General features: G+C 42.2%; 1 protein-coding gene across 9 annotated transcripts in view; it reads left to right on the top strand.

The window, feature by feature from the left end:
- Positions 1 to 1,221: 1,221 nt before the first annotated feature.
- The window catches only part of LOC311144166 (muscleblind-like protein 2a), a 32,424-nt gene continuing 17,105 nt past the window's right edge, over positions 1,222 to 16,540 (top strand). For all 9 annotated transcript variants that reach the window (XM_084180171.1, XM_084180170.1, XM_084180168.1 and 6 more), the window contains exons 1-2: positions 1,222 to 1,469; positions 7,081 to 7,876. In XM_084180171.1, coding sequence (XP_084036297.1) covers positions 7,703 to 7,876 — 174 coding nt within the window. In that variant the 5' untranslated portion in view covers positions 1,222 to 1,469; positions 7,081 to 7,702. The remainder of the gene's footprint in view (positions 1,470 to 7,080; positions 7,877 to 16,540) is intronic.

Raw genomic sequence — 16,540 nt, 5'->3', positions numbered from 1 at the left:
TTGATAGATTTCAATGACAACTTCTCCAAGGTTAACAAGTTTACAATGCACCCTTTCCTATAGCCAATCTACCAGATAATTTCATTACTCTATTTGCCTGACTGATAATCTATTACACATCCTCTCTGAAACACATTTAGGCATAGGCCTAGCTATTTGTTTGGTTCTAATCTGCCAATTATAATCTTGTGAGAGTTACGATGTATGGATAAATGATAGCATTAATGAAAATTTATTATAATGTCACATAATGTGTGTGTCTGTTTGTAAATAACTTATATTAATAATTATGATGCATTTCAGTAGGCTAAATGTGGATAATCCACCTTCAGGCTCCCATAAACCTATAGAGGCATCTAAACTACATCCCATCAATCAACAAGGTGCAGCCTTTATCTTGTCCACATGGTTTGGCTCTAGTTTTCTATGGCCAGCTGTCTATTCTGCGATGACCTTGAGTATTATGAACGGTCAGGAGGATGCTTGACTTGCTCTTCATTCCCCTATGAACCAGGCAGGCTATGAGTGAAAAAGAGCATCCTTGGGAAGAAAAGGTTAAGATTTCAACTACAATATGTCAATTCCGATTTAATCCGTGTGAAAATATGATTAAGAGGTCAAAAGTCGTATCTTCTTGTGGCATGGATTTCTCTATTCTGATTTATTCACCTACGAATGTCATGCAATAAATCAGTTTTGAGGCTTTTGAAACATCCCATAGTACTAGGCCTATTTTTTATGTTCAATCTCTAGTGATGAATACTATGACTAACAGAAGAATAACAAGAAAGGAAGTGTTTTCCAACCAGAAAACGGAGATGAACGCTGGCTTGATTTTTTTCAGAAATCCTTGTAATAAAACCCTGTAATAAACAAAAAATCCCGGTAATTTTCCTCACGGTTCCATTGCTGTTCCCTTGGTAACAAGCAAACCCTTGCCCTTCTGGAGCCTCCTGACATTCGCTTGGAACGTACCAAGCTGCTGTGGGGATATCTGTAGATTTCCATTTCACTAATAAGTTAGTTTTTACCAAAAATGTGTCATTTGAAAAACAAATAATAACGTGCCTTATCTTTTAACCTTGAAAGTATATTTATATTCCAACGAATCTTCTAGATTTTCCGATTTTAGTACGCACATTGGCAGACAGTAGCATTACGTTACCCCTTCAAATAAATCAAACTGGCAGTCGTAGAGCGAGCTGTCAAATGCTTGTTGCTTGTTGTGTCAGATCCGTGCTAGCTACAAAGTAACGAAGAGAAATCAAACACCCAGTTATTTTCCTCTGAAAGTGGCTATAGCTCATCTATAGCTAGGTAATACGACAATAATTAAGTCGACCGTTGAAGGTTGAACAGCACCTTGTCCTCTCCACTTTACATTTTGTTTTTCTCTGTTCCATGGTGCTTTCTACCCTGGCTGCGTGACTGGTAGCTTGCGCAGGGGAGCGAGTCGTCCTGATGATGAGGTAAGCAGGTGGAAATGCTAGCTTCAGCTTGTCAGTGTCCTAGCTAGCTCGCTATGTACCCAAATATAATAATATAATAATAATATGATGTGTCATTTGTTGCAGGTTAGGAAAAGTGCCTAATAATAAAGTGTTATCCCTAAGACTAAATGGGAATGCATGCAGAAGCTAGCATATTCTGCTTGTCATCAGAGAGGAAGAGGCGAAGCGAGGGTTTACTCCGCCCAAAATTTGTCCACGAAAACAAAACCATGAAGTGAGGAATTTCATGGTTTTGGTCAATGAGTGTCGAATTTGGTCAACAACAAAAAATAATTGCTAATTTGCTACGTGAGTCTTATTTGATCGAATATACGTTTCGTAATGGTTAGGGTGTTACGAATGCAGTGATATAAAATTGGACGCACGTGGCATTTCGTCAACTAAAAAAAACGACTTTATTTTGGAGTTATGCCTGTTGTTCACACGCGTAACTGCCCTCATTGGCTAGATTTCCTATCTGATCTCGCCTCCTCCCGCCTGCCTTCCATCTTTGAGGACATGTATTTCCATTGTTAGAGCGTTCACTCGACTATCTTGCAAATATATTATAAAATCTTTGTTGTCATGTTAGCGTGTGCTAGCTATCAAAGTTCCATCTGCAGTAGCTAGCTAACTGTGACGGGTGGTGTTGGTGGCTCGTGCACGGACTTTGCTAACGTTAGCTAACGTTATATAGCCAGCCGTAGCCTATTTTGCTTGCTACCTCCTGATGGCTGGCTACTGTAACGTTAGCTCCCAAGACTTCAGCTACTTGTTTATTGTTGGTACAGTGTAGATAGCTAGCTATAAGCTCAGATCACATTACAAGTTACTTTGATGTCACTTGCTTTTCAGCTTCAAATTTGGGGGAACGACCTTCATCATTGTGATACCTGATTTTTAAAGAACAGGTTAAAAAGAGAGAAAGATAGCTAACCTGTTTTCATAATGTGTAATGTCAAATTACTCAACTTTATGCAATTTTCAGTGCAAACATCACAACTATTTTGGGCCTCTTGAGAAAGCATAAACTAGGCTAGTGGAGAAAGTAGGCTCTTATGTTGGATATGTTATTACACATCCGCTATTTTGTTTAGTTGTAAATTATTCGATTAATTTGTTGTTAAGAGTGAACAATAATGTCTCCAAACCAAAGGAGTAATTATGTTAAGACTTGGGTATAGATCATCTGAAATAGCAGATCATACAGGTTTTGCATAAGGGTATTTGCAGCTAGCCTGGCTGTCAGTCTGTCTGAGCTTTGCAGTCAGTACACAGCAAATCCTTGCCTGATCTGCTATTGGCCAGAGAGGGCTGGGAGGGTCTTCCTGGAGGCGGGCGGGCATTCAGGAAGGGGGTGGCTGGAAATGTTTCAGCCAGAGAGTTAAGCAGACAGTCTTTTTCTGCACTGTCGTGGAAAGAAAATCCCTGTCTAGGCATGGGCCTGAGCACACAGCACTGAGAAGGGAATGAAAACTATTCACATGGTGATTATCTTTAGACAGAAAGTAATTAGAAGAAGTCGAACTGCTAACACAGACTCTGTGGTGGATGTTAGAGAGACTGGGGAGCTCCAGCACTGCATGAGGTAAGAGGATTTTTTCCCTGGCTGCTCTGTTTCCTGACTAGTTCATAAAGGAATTTGCTGCATTATGCTGCATACCATGCGGTGAGAGGGAGAGATAGGGGACTTCACTCATAGAGGTGGTTAGAATCTGTTCCACTGATCACGCTCCGCATGCAGTTGCTGCTTCTTCTATTTGCTTTTGGTTGGCTGTTCCTCTCTAATGTGTACATTTAGCTGGTCAATGTTGGGAGTTTACTTCTCCCATACTGCCAGCAAAGAACAAGGTGGTCCAGTTATGTCTGCTCTGCAATTTCCTGTGGTGTTTCACCACTTACCCAGTCTGTCTATCCTGTGTCTGAATGACTTCCAAAGTGTGTGTGTTTGCACAATTTCTTTATGTACATGAGTCTGGAGGACTGGGGGCCAACATCTCATAACCATGATTTATTCTCTGATGCACCAGGTGTTAACCCGTCATCAAATCTAACACAGAAGTAACTGGAGAGGGTCTGTCACAAATAGGAAAAATGGAAAGGTATACCTAATCCATCTTCCCAATTCAAAGTTGTAGACGTGATTTGAAAGTGCTTGTTGTGAGTTTGGTCCCTGAGACAGTTTTCTTCTGTACATTTTGACACATTTTTGAAGCTAGGCTATGACATTTTTATGTTGTAGGCTCCATATTAACGTTGCAACATTCAATTCCATTACGTTACAGCACTGCTTGAATAACCACAACTTTTTAATTTTTACTCAAAACCAGTACTTCTAGCCTTTGCTATTTCCAAGTGTTTTGGAAGTTATAGGTTACATGTTTTTTTCCCAGAAACCAATGAAATTACAGCACACACTGATAGGAAGGGTTTATTTTCCTCTCACATTTGTTTGGTCTCACTGGTGGGTAGATTGCTGTAGATAAGTACTGCAGATTTTCTCATACTGCAGTGTGAATGGAGCCTTAGTAACATGAAGATAATTAAGGTCGCGCCAGTTCAGTTGGTAGTTGAAGACTATTAGAATATGAAGTGCATACGCTTGCTGATTTAATAAATTGCTGCTTGCATTGTCCCTGGCTGAAAGCTGGATGGTTTACAATAGTAAGGCCCTAGAGCTGGTTGTTCATCCCAAACGAACAAAACAGAATGTCAGAGTTAACACTGACCAAACTAGGCCATGAATCCATGGATGCGATAATGAGATAGAGATGTAGGAAAAAATAGATACAGTTACATATCGGGATATTATTTTTGTCGATATATCATATCGTTTTGACAATATCGCAATATTATTTTTGTGCTAGTTGGCTGTACCTGCACCAAAACTCCAGTATTCTTCCTTCATAGCTTGTTCTTCATCTTTTTAAAATATGGAGCCAATTTGTTTTCAGCACATTTAAACTTGTTTTCACATGGTTCTCTCTTGTCCCTCTGCAGAAGAGATATGGTGAGCAATATGTTTGGAACAAACAAATCGTAATTGAATCACAGTATAATATAACATATATAAACAACAGCCTAGATGTAGGATAATTTTGCTGGGGGGGCAATGAGGTGATTCGGGATCTTTCCCCCCACGGCATCATTCCCCCACGCGTTTCCATGGCATTTCCACTGTTTTAGTCGAGTTCCATTGACCTCTTTACCGCATCCATAGATTGACCTAGACCTATTTTCATTTGTATACACAGCTAATAACTTGACTCAATTAACAAAATTAATTATACATTTGCCAAGACCTCTCACATGTCAAATTGGAAACAATATTTTCATGAAGAGATCAGGCGTTCAGTCTGTAGGAAATGTAGGCTATTTTTTCACCCAAGTGTCATTCTCTGGGCCATGGGATTATTCAAGGCTCTCCCTTAATTTGCATTTTACAGCTGCCTTTAGGGCATCCAACTGACTTGTAGGGAATAAGTATAAACAAGAATCAAAACCAGGGCTACTGCAAAGCAGGATGAGCCAAAGGCAAAACGAGAGTCTCTTTCTCTCACATTGACAACCTCAAGTGTTGCAGTGCAGAGTTTCCCACACTAAGCTAAATGTCAAACTATTGAGTGATAGTGTTGCATTTCTATATTTCTGTTGCCCTGATATGTTAAGCTAATGACAGCAAAACCACACTCACTTTTACTCAATTTTTACAGAAAATACAGAAGGCTGTAGGAGTACTGTTTACAATTTAATAATTCCTCTCATGAGAGATGTGCAAGTTTACCTTCTAATTTATTCATTACAAGCTATTTAAAGTTGCTTGACAAAGAAGCAGACCTCACAATTACCCCAATTACATACATTTCTGACCTTGGAGAATAGGATGTTGAATGAAATTATACTTTTTTTCTGTGACGTGATGTCCTACTTTTTTCCAGACGACATCAGCTAGAATTTGAAAGATATTCTTGCTGCACTTTAATAATTAACTGGAATTGTAGGTAGCCTAGGTATCAATTGAATTTATCTTCAACCTTTGGTTTATGATGTAGCGTAATACAATGCATTCAGTAGCCTACGCTTACAAAATAGAGTCAGAAATGTAGGTGTATGACAATGTAAAAATGAATGGCAGACATGCCCTGTACTGTAGGCCTAAATATTATAAGGTTTTACCTCTCTGTCCCCCTTCCATTGTTGAATGCCACATTGCATCATGCTGACATTGAGGCTAAAATTGAATTCTGTCCTTCCTTCCAGGATGTCAACAAAATTGATATCGCTGCATGTTATTATTAGCCTCAGTCCCCAAGGCCTTCACTCTGTTTGGGGTCCTTCTCCTAGTGTACCCCCAGCTGCTCTGGCTCCCGCCAAGCATATTTATAATGTTGTCTTATTGGACTTGTCTGTCTGAATAGAAAGGCTGTCCAGAGATAAATACAGTGCCGGACATAGAGTGCACAGAATAAACATTTCATAAACCGATGGCTGAATACAGATTCAAGGTCAGAAGCATTAATCAGTCAAATATATCACTTTGATTGGAGGAAGGCTGCTGTGTGTGAGGCGGGTGGCTGGGCTGTAGATTTAGACACAGGCCCACGTCACAGGCTGACATTTGCAAAAGCCTAGCTAGTAGGACTATAGCACAGGACTATGGCGTAGGTCAACAATGTCAACAATATCCCACGGCAACAATATCCTACCACCTAAAATGGCAGTTTAGCAATTTGAAGGGGGAACTGGACTAATCTGGAGAGGTCACAGGAGTGTTATAGGCACCTCCCTACCTGTGTCCTATAATCTATCATGCCTCATCAGCGTTATCCTAGATGCACATTTAGCCAGGCTGCCAGTAAGGATCATATTATATTGTCTGACATAGTAAGCCTTTTAAGAATAGCTCTTATGTAATTTTGGCATTTGCAAATTTGCATGCCTCCATCTACTCATCTTGTTTATTTATTTCTTATTGTAGCCTAACTGATATAGACTGTAATGAGGTTATTAATGGTATTGTGCAATTGATAAGTAGAGGGAGAGGTATTATTTCAGGAGGACAAATTACATTTCATACGCCTTTTTGTATTCACTGTCCCCAAATGGGCTAGCCTTTTACCGGATCTGAAAATGAGGTAGGATTAGGCTAATTGCAAAAGGTCTCAATTGATATTAGCCTGTTCATTACGTATCTTTCCATAGAAGTCGAAAGTCCTTTGGGAGAAAAGGAAATTAGATCCTGCCTTGAGTGGGTGATTATTTTCTATGATTTTCATAATTATTTTGTTAATATAGATGGATGTGTATGTCCATTAGATGGGATGTAATGGAGGTGCTTTACTCATAGTGTCTGGTCCTATCATAGAGTAGCCTACATCATTTTTTTAAATACATTTGATTGCTTGACACAATTCATCATGATATTTTTAACCCAAGCTATGCTGTTGCCATGCCTCAGTTTGTGAAAAGAGCCCATAGCAACTTGAGCAGCATAAAATGAAAGTAGGCTAATAGTATAGTAATAACAAGAGCACTAACATACATTATTTATAAAATAACTAGGCTAACCTAATTCTTTCCTATCTTCCAGATCACCAACAGAAAGTGCCTTTCAGACAACATCTCCAACTTGAAGCTGCTCTGTGGTCCATATGTGCTTGGAAAGCCAACGCTCCCTTTAAAGCCAGGTCTGAGCTGTGACAGGGGATACCTCAGCTGCAAATCTTCAGTAGCCTCCAATTCATTTCTGAACGACTCCAGTGGCTAAGGAATCCAAGACGAAAGCATTATTGTGGAGAGGACAACTGCCAAAACACAAAGAGCTGAAAAATTAGCAGTTGGCAAAGTCAATACCAAGCACGTCTTCATTAATATTCTATCAAGGAGCTCCATTGCCTCGAAATACTATTATTGAGAGTGTTCTTGTCAGTGGAGGAGGAGAGACACTTGGGGGTGTCACAGAGCAAGCCACTCAACCTTTTCAGAGGTCTGCCAAAGGTGCAAACTGATTGATGAGTGATTGATCGTTGATCGATTAGCTTTCCTCCCAGCTTATGCTGTGAGGGCCTGTCTAGTTGCTACATATGATTTGAGAACTTTTCAAACACAAATCAAACAGAGCCAAAAGTTGTGAACTTCTTTACGTGAGGCCATTTTTGAGTTAGAGTCAACTGATATATTGAACTTGCAGCGTTCAATTGGAACCTCTTGACATGGCTCTGAATATATCTTCGATAAGAGACACAAAATGGCTGACATTGGAAGTTTGTCGTCAGTTTCAAAGAGGAACTTGCTCACGGAGTGATGAGGAATGCAAATTTGCACACCCACCAAAGAGCTGCCAGGTTGAAAATGGAAGAGTTATTGCCTGCTTTGACTCGCTAAAGGTAAGGAATGTCATGCACCATTCTTCTGTTAGATTCATGATTATTTGCTTTAGGTGCTGGGAGAACTGTGTTAGGCCGATCTAGGAGCCAACACAGATAAAGAGATTCTAAAGTGTTTATTGTAAGGAAATAGATACAAAAAACCTCTGCAGTTTGCTGTTTCTCCCATCCCACTAGACATCCCAGTGCCAGGTCGAATACTGTACTGTTTATTCTAATCCAAAATTGACATCCCACACTACTACACCCCATGGGGTGTATATAAACTATAGCCTAGTGCTGGCTTCCAGTGGGATTACTGCTGATGCATTCTCCCTCACCTCAGTGGCCCTGGCTGTCTGTGGCTAGGCCTAGGTTAATCCACAGAGAGGCTCTCACTGCCCCCTTCCCCCATGGTTTATTCTGATGTTCAATCATCTCCTTATCTCCACTGGCCAAAGGGCCTGGTCCCTATCGGTCAAGGCTGGTTCTCTGACAACCATCAACAGGAATTGATACAAAGGACCTATTTTTCCAAAGTGCCTCTGTAGGTTTGAGTCCTTTTTTGGGAGGGTGAAAATGGGTTGCTTTTGATTTTGCCCATTGACTGTTCACCACAAGCCGTTAATGGAGACGGAGATAGTGTTGCAAGTTACTTTTTGTTATTGCTATGGATGGCAGGACATTTCGGGCCTCACTAGTTGCCCAGCCATTAATCTTAGAAAGAGTCACACACTGTTGCCCAAGCTCCTTCCAGAACAGTGCAGTCATTGAGCTGCTTGTCCTCCAAGGCTTGTATCTACCTACCATGCATCTAATGTCTTAGCCTACTTACTGGGCCCTCTGAGACTGGAGTCATCACACCACAAGGCTGGTGATTAGAACCTTGGGGAAAGCCTGCTCAAGACTCATAGGTTCCTTCAGAACAGAGACTTGCGTGGATTTTAGTTTGAGGTGTATGTGGAAGAGGCTTTACGACTGGGGGCAGTATATTGAGTGTAATACTGATGATTCACTTAACTTTTTTGTTGTTTATTCTGAAATATTGTGGTGGGCTAGGCTACATTAATGCCCTCAGCAAACAGGATGAACATCCTCTCTGGCTCAGCCCACCCACACACGCTTCATTTCACTCAATATTGTCTCAATTATGTCACAGTTGCTCTTCTAATGAGGGTTTTTTAGACTAGGGTTTTTTTAGACTGCACTTCAACTGATTTTAATGACACTAGGCTCAATGTCATCACTTCTGTTCTACACATCACTATAGCAACTGTGTCTGTCCAGCCTCTGTCCTGAAAGGGGATCTTGTAATGCATGCTAGCTTGTTCATGTCTAAGGTGAATTGATTTCCTGCTGCAGTTCAAGTGAAATGTTGATTCATAATCAGGATTTTCATGTGCTTGCTTGGACCACTATCCCTGATGATATTAGGTGATAAATCTTAGCCTAAAAAATCTAGGCCTATGATTTGTATCTGGACTGTTCAGAGAGAGCGAGAGCGAGAATGAGAGAGGCTCTGTTGTTAGCTGATGGAAGGGGGATGGGAAGAGATTGGCTAGAAAATATACAAATGCCTCAATCATGTGATTATGTCACGATTCGTTCTGCTGAATAGCCTGTTGTCTAGGAAGAGTTCCTCGAACATTGTCTGTAACTGACATTCCTATTGGCTCAGCTTTGACAGTGGTTTCCGCTGTGATTTAGCCCACATTTTCCCTGAAACATATTGATGTGTTCTTTAGTCAACTGAATGATAGGCTAGCCATGTTGGCCCACTTTTACAGTTTTGATGTAATATCATATGAGAAAACAAAAACTGTGTTTGTTTAGCTTGTGGATTTGCTCTGTTGTTTTCATAAGTACCCCTTATCAACCTCTAGCGGAAGCAATTTGGGAGGTGAACCATTTCAATAAAATACTGACTGGAGCTTAGGCCTAGGTCTGAACAACTGGTGAGGAAGCATCTCTTATGGATGTCACAGGTCTGTTCTCCTCCTGATTCAACATGCCTAACCTCATTTTGTGCATGTGATTCCACTTTCCCCAGCAGCAACAAATGCATGACAGTAACTACTATCTCATGACTGGCTGCAAATTGACAAGGAAAGGCAGACAGAAACTTGTGTTGTCCACAGATCTCCCCCTCTTATCTGAATCGTCTGCATGAGAAGCTGTCCTTTGCCTTACTGACCTGCCGATTTCCTCCCCAGAAATAGGGATGGGCATCAGGCCCTGTCTCTCCCACTGCTCTCAGCCTAACCCAACACTGCTGTGCAGGCTGGCTGACTGGGGCTTGGCTGTCAGTCATGATATGGCTGAGAGGAGCTGTTTCTTGTGGGCTGGTCCCAGGAGACTGTGCTGAAGCTGGGTCAGAGGAAGCCTCTGAAGACAGAGAGAGCAGAGAAGAGAACAGTGCTGCTGATGCCTGAAGCTAAGCTAGATAGCTGCCTAGCTTACAGAGATATAGGGTGAGACATTATGTGGGCTATCGCGTATGATTAGGAGCTCAGCTGATTGTAGCACCACATTATCACCACTTGATGCAAAGGCAGTGAGTAGGAAACATCAAATTCAGTTGGATGGATACTTAATTATTTGGGCCTGGCCTAGGTTAGCCTACATGTTTAGCCTACATTAGCCTATTAGGCTGTACATGTGTAATCACCATATGCTATGGCACTTTCTGGAACCATGAAATGTAGGCCATGCTTTCATTGTCTACTACAGGGGTCTTCAACCTTTTCTTGCCCAGGGACCCCCTCCCAGGCAAACCGGCGACCCGGCCATCATACGTTAGCAAAAAAAATCAGGTGAATGATAATGGCAAGGAAAAGTAATCAACATTTGAAAATGAATAGATTTGGTGATCGTTTTTCATTATTATGACCTCCCCACATTATCATTGGAAGAGGAAGTGTAAACTCTAACATACCGGTAGCCTAATAGGTAGAAAGGTAACTTCAAACACATTTTCGCTAAAAGCAGCTGTTTAGCTGGATAAACAAAGGTTAGCCATGTGTTGGCAAAAACTAAAATATTGGGGGGGGTGGAAAAACACTTTCAGTGTTGACTTAAATTACTAAAACCAGCTATAAATTATGTAGAAAAGATAATGGAGATATAGTTTTAAATAATATCATCTTTGAGAACTACAATCACCAAAATAAAAGCTAGACAGTCAGGGAGAATTGAAAATTCCAAAAACAATCAATTTAGAGGTATAGATTTTATGGAGGGAGCTGAAGGTTCGAGTTGCCAAACGTCAGGCTCGAAACCTTAATGACTTGGAGAAGATCTGCAAAGAGGAGTGGGACAACATCCCTCCTGAGATGTGTGCAAACCTGGTGGCCAACTACAAGAAACGTCTGACCTCTCTGATTGCCAACAAGGGTTTTGCCACCAAGTACTAAGTCATGTTTTGCAGAGGGGTCAAATACTTATTTCCCTCATTAAAATGCAAATCAATTTATAACATTTTTGACATGCGTTTTTCTGGATTTTTTTGTTGTTATTCTGTCTCTCACTGTTCAAATAAACCTACCATTAAAATTAAAGACTGATCATTTCTTTGTCAGTGGACAAACGTACAAAATCAGCAGGGGATCAAATACTTTTTTCCCTCACTGTATGTTTGAACAAAATAACACAGCATTAGCCATGGCGAAATGTATAGAATTGCAGGAAATTAGTTTTAAAACTGCAAAATGTTCCCTCAGCTCCATGGCAGAATATATAGAATCGCAGGAAATTTGCTTTAAAATTGCAACATTTCTCAGCTCCATGGAGACATTTGTAGAATTGCAAAAAATTGCTCTACACCACCAAGATGGGGGCGCCCACAACCTAAGACCTTTTTTGATCCAGAAAAAAACTGTAACTATACCCTTTTTATGTCTCAATTCCTCAAATTGTGCGAAGAGCAGACCCTACTAAAATGGTCCGTGCTATCTTGGATCCTTGGCACGTCCCTAACCAAAACCCTAACTTTATCTTAACCATAACCATAACACTTACCTGACCCTAACCAGAACCATTTTAAATGTCAACTTTAATGGGGTAGGGACATCCCATGGATCCCAGATTGCACGGACCTTACTAAAACGGGAGTATCAATGAACATTGATTCTGGAAAATGAATGCTCAGTTTCTGTCGCACGGCATTGTGATACCACGTACCGCTATACTAGCTGTCTAGTCTGTGTTTTATAAATGTGCAATAAGCATAAAACACAATTATATAAGGAATTGGCAACTCGTTCTCATTCTGAGAAATAAAGTAGGCCACTTGATTTCAACATCTGAACAAAGTGGACAGGCTTGCACGCTGTTCAAACAGTTGGAAACGGAGAGAAGGGTATGTTCATAACAATTCAACTGTTCTGTCTTGTTAGCTAGCAAATAGATCCAAGTAGGCTAAACTTGAAATAAACCACATGACCAAAAGTATGTGGACACCTGCTTGTCGAACATCTCATTCCAAAATCATGGGCATTAATATGGAGTTGGTCCCCCCTTTGCTGCTATAACAGCCTCCACTCTTCTGGGAAGGCTTTCCACTAGATGTTGGAATATTGGTGCGGGGACTTGCTTCCCATTCATCCATAAGAGCATTATTGAGGCCGGGCACTGATGTTGCGCGATTAGGCCTGGCTCGCAGTCGGCCTTCCAATTCATCCCAAAGGTGTACGATGGGGTTGAGGTCAGGGCTCTGTGCAGGCCAGTCAAGTTCTTCCACACCGATCTCGACAAACCATTTCTGTATGGACCTCGCTTTGCACACAGGGGCATTGTCATGCTGAAACAGGAAAGGACCTTCCCCAAACTGTTGGCAAAAAGTTGGAAGCACAGAATCGTCTAGAATGTCATTGTATGCTGTAGCGCTAAGATTTCCCTTCAATGGAACTAAGGGGCCTAGCCCAAAACTTGAAAAACAGCCCCAGACCATTATTCCTGCTCCACCAAACTTTACAGTTGGCACTATATATACATTGGGGCAGGTAGCGTTCTCCTGGCATTCGCCAAACCCAGATTCGTCAGTCGGACTGCCAGATGGTGAAGCGTGATTCATCACTCCAGAGAACGCGTTTCCACTGCTCCAGATTCCAATGGCGGCGAGCTTTACACCACTCCAGCCGACACTTGGCATTAAGGTCATTCTGAGAGAGATAGCAGGAGAGTTGGCTAGAGACGGCACGCTCAAGAGTTTTGGAGAGAAAAGAAAGAAGGGATACTGGTCTGTAGTTGTTGACATCGGAGGGATCGAGTGTAGGTTTTTTGAGGAGGGGTGCAAATCTCGCTCTCTTGAAGACGGAAGGGACATAGCCAGCGGTCAAGGATGAGTTGGTGAGCGAGGTGAGGTAAGGGAGAATGTCTCCGGAAATGGTCTGGAGAAGAGAGGAGGGGATAGGGTCAAGCGGGCAGGTTGTTGGGCGGCCGGCCGTCACAAGTCGCAAGATTTCATCTGGAGAGAGGGGGGAGAAAGAAGTGAAAGCATAGGGTAGGGCAGTGTGAACAGGACCAGCGGTGTCATTGGACTTAATAAATGAGGATCGGATGTCATCAACCTTCTTTTCAAAATGGTTGACAAAGTCATCCACAGAGAGGGAGGAGGGAGGGGGAGGAGGAAGAGGATTCAGCAGGGAGGAGAATGTGGCAAAGAGCTTCCTAGGGTTAGAGGCAGAGGCTTGACATTTAGAGTGGTAGAAAGTGGCTTTAGCAGAAGAAACAGAGGAAGAAAATGTAGAGAGGAGGGAGTGAAAAGATGACAGGTCCACAGGGAGTCTAGTTTTCCTCCATTTCTGCTCGGCTGCCCGGAGCCCTATTCTGTGCGCTCGCAATGAGTCGTCAAGCCACGGAGCAGGAGGGGAGGACCGAGCCGGCCGGGAGGATAGGGGACATAGAGAGTCAAAAGATGCAGAAAGGGAGGAGAGGAGGATTGAGGAGGCAGAATCAGGAGATCGGAGGGAGAAGGATTTAGCAGAGGGAAGAGATGATAGGATGGAAGAGGAGAGAGTAGTGGGAGAGAGAGAGCGAAGGTTGCGACGGCACATTACCATCTGAGTAGGGGCAGAGTGAGTAGTGTTGGAGGAGAGCGAGAGAGAAAAGGAAACAAAGTAGTGGTCGGAGACATGGAGGGGAGTTGCAGTGAGATTAGTAGAAGAGCAGCATCTAGTAAAGATGAGGTCAAGCGTATTGCCTGCCTTGTGAGTAGGGGGGGACGGTGAGAGGGTGAGGTCAAAAGAGGAGAGGAGTGGAAAGAAGGAGGCAGAGAGAAATGAGTCAAATGTGGACGTAGGGAGGTTGAAATCCCCCAAAACTGTGAGGGGTGAGCCATCCTCAGGAAAGGAACTTATCAAGGCGTCAAGCTCATTGATGAACTCTCCAAGGGAACCTGGAGGGCGATAGATGACAAGGATATTAAGCTTAAATGGGCTAGTGACTGTGACAGCATGGAATTCAAATGAGGAGATAGACAGATGAGTTAGGGGAAAAATTGAGAATGTCCACTTGGGAGAGATGAGGATTCCTGTGCCACCACCCCTCTGACCAGATGCTCTCGGGGTATGCGAGAACACATGGTCAGACGAGGAGAGAGCAGTAGGAGTAGCAGTGTTTGCTGTGGTAATCCATGTTTCCGTCAGCGCCAAGAAGTCGAGGGACTGGAGGGTGAACTCTGCCTTGTTGGCCGCAGAACGGCAGTTCCAGAGGCTGCCGGAGACCTGGAATTCCAGATGGGTCGTGCGTGCAGGGACCACCAGATTAGAGTGGCAGCAACCACGCGGTGTGAAGCGTTTGTATGGCCTGTGCAGAGAGGAGAGAACAGGGATAGACAGACACATAGTTGACAGGCTACAGAAAAGGCTACAATAATGCAAAAGAGATCGGAATAAAATTAACTAAACATCTGGGGAAGCGAGAGAGCGGGGCCTCCCTCACTTACATTTCACTGAAACACTCAAATATAACTCTCCCAACTTCCACTTTAGAAATTATAATTGTTGTAAACTACAGCGGTTCAATGTTTTCTAGGAATAGACTCTAACTTAGTTTATTCAGCTAGCTAACTTGGTACAGTATTCTTCCGTGAAAACCGCCCAGGGCACTGTATCCTATGACGCCATAGCTAACTAGCATCCAATAACACACGGTTTAGCACCAATACTTGGTTACCACCAACTACCAATAGTGTGTTAACACACTAAACAGATCATTTGTGTCCGTGTCTAGTTCTTTTCACGATGGAAAACTACTATAACACTCACTCGCTCCACTACCACTACCAAACACACAGGACATAGTAGCACGTGGGCTTGTGCTTGAGAGATTTTTCTAAAATGCCTGCTACAAGAAGTTAGTCATTAGCTGTGAGGGGAACGGCACCTCCTTACCTTCAGGCTCTGATCAGACCCTACACCCAAACAAGGGCACTACGTTCATCCACCTCTGGCCTGCTAGCCCCCCTACCTCTACGGAAGCACAGTTCCCGCTTAGCCCAGTCAAAGCTATTCGCTGCTCTGGCACCCCAATGTTGGAACAAGCTCCCCACGACGCCTGGACAGCGGAGTCACTGACCACCTTCCGGAGACACTTGAAACCCTACCTCTTTAAGGAATACCTGGAATAGTATAACAGTAATCCTTCTACACCTCCCCCCTCCCCCAGTGGTGGTTGTCCCACTGGCTATCCTAAGTTGAATGCACCAATTTGTTAGTCGCTCTGGATAAGAGCGTCTGCTAAATGACTTAAATGTAAATTATTAGTGAAAGTGCATTATGCATGTTTCTGGTTAAATTTGGAACAAAAAGGGCATTTTCATAGACTAACTTGAAATCCAGATTAGTGATTTTTCTAACAAAGCAGGTTAAACTGTTTTGATAAAATAATTACATTATTAGTGGGTCTTATGATTGTGAAAGGCTATATTTAGCCTAGGTATAATTTCACAAGCTCTAAATTCATTACATTATTGCTGACTGTTTTAAATGCAGTGTATTTTACCTTTAATTGTATAGTAAAGCTTATTTAGCCCTAGCTGACATCCCTGAGAGGTATTGAAAGCAGCAGCAGGAATATTAATGGAACATCCATTCCATGCGTCTTGAATGGCTGTCAACATAGCTCAGAGTGTGAAACTTAATCTAGTCCTAATTCCCTCCTGACACATTTGGGGGGGAATGAGACTTGAAGACTTCATGTTTCAGGTGGTTAAACGAGGCTGACACCAGAATGGTGAAATGTGGTGAGCAATACAAATGTTTATTCTGCCTCTGGATACGGGACGAAAGCTTATAGGCTTATAACATGTCAAAAAGACAATACACGCACTGTCCTCAGAATCACTTTTAATCCGCTTAACCTGTAGGGTAAACGTCCCTATTAAGACCACCAAATCCGCTTTTCAGACATTTTTTATATACAGTGCCTTGCAAAAGTATTCATCCCCCTTGGCGTTTTTCCTGTTTTGTTGCATTACAACCTGTAATTTAAATGGATTTTTATTTGGATTTCATGTAATGGACATACACAAAATAGTCCAAATTGGTAATGTGAAATGAAATAAATAACTTGTTTCAAAATATTCAAAAATTAATAACGGAAAAGTGGTGCATGCATATGTATTCACCCCCTTTGCTATGAAGGCCCTAAATAAGATCTGGTGCAATTACCTTCAGAAGTCACATA

Source organism: Coregonus lavaretus, assembly GCF_964263955.1.
Source record: "Coregonus lavaretus genome assembly, chromosome: 16".
Classification (NCBI taxonomy): Eukaryota; Metazoa; Chordata; class Actinopteri; order Salmoniformes; family Salmonidae; genus Coregonus; species Coregonus lavaretus.
This window is presented reverse-complemented; position numbering and strand designations above follow the sequence as displayed.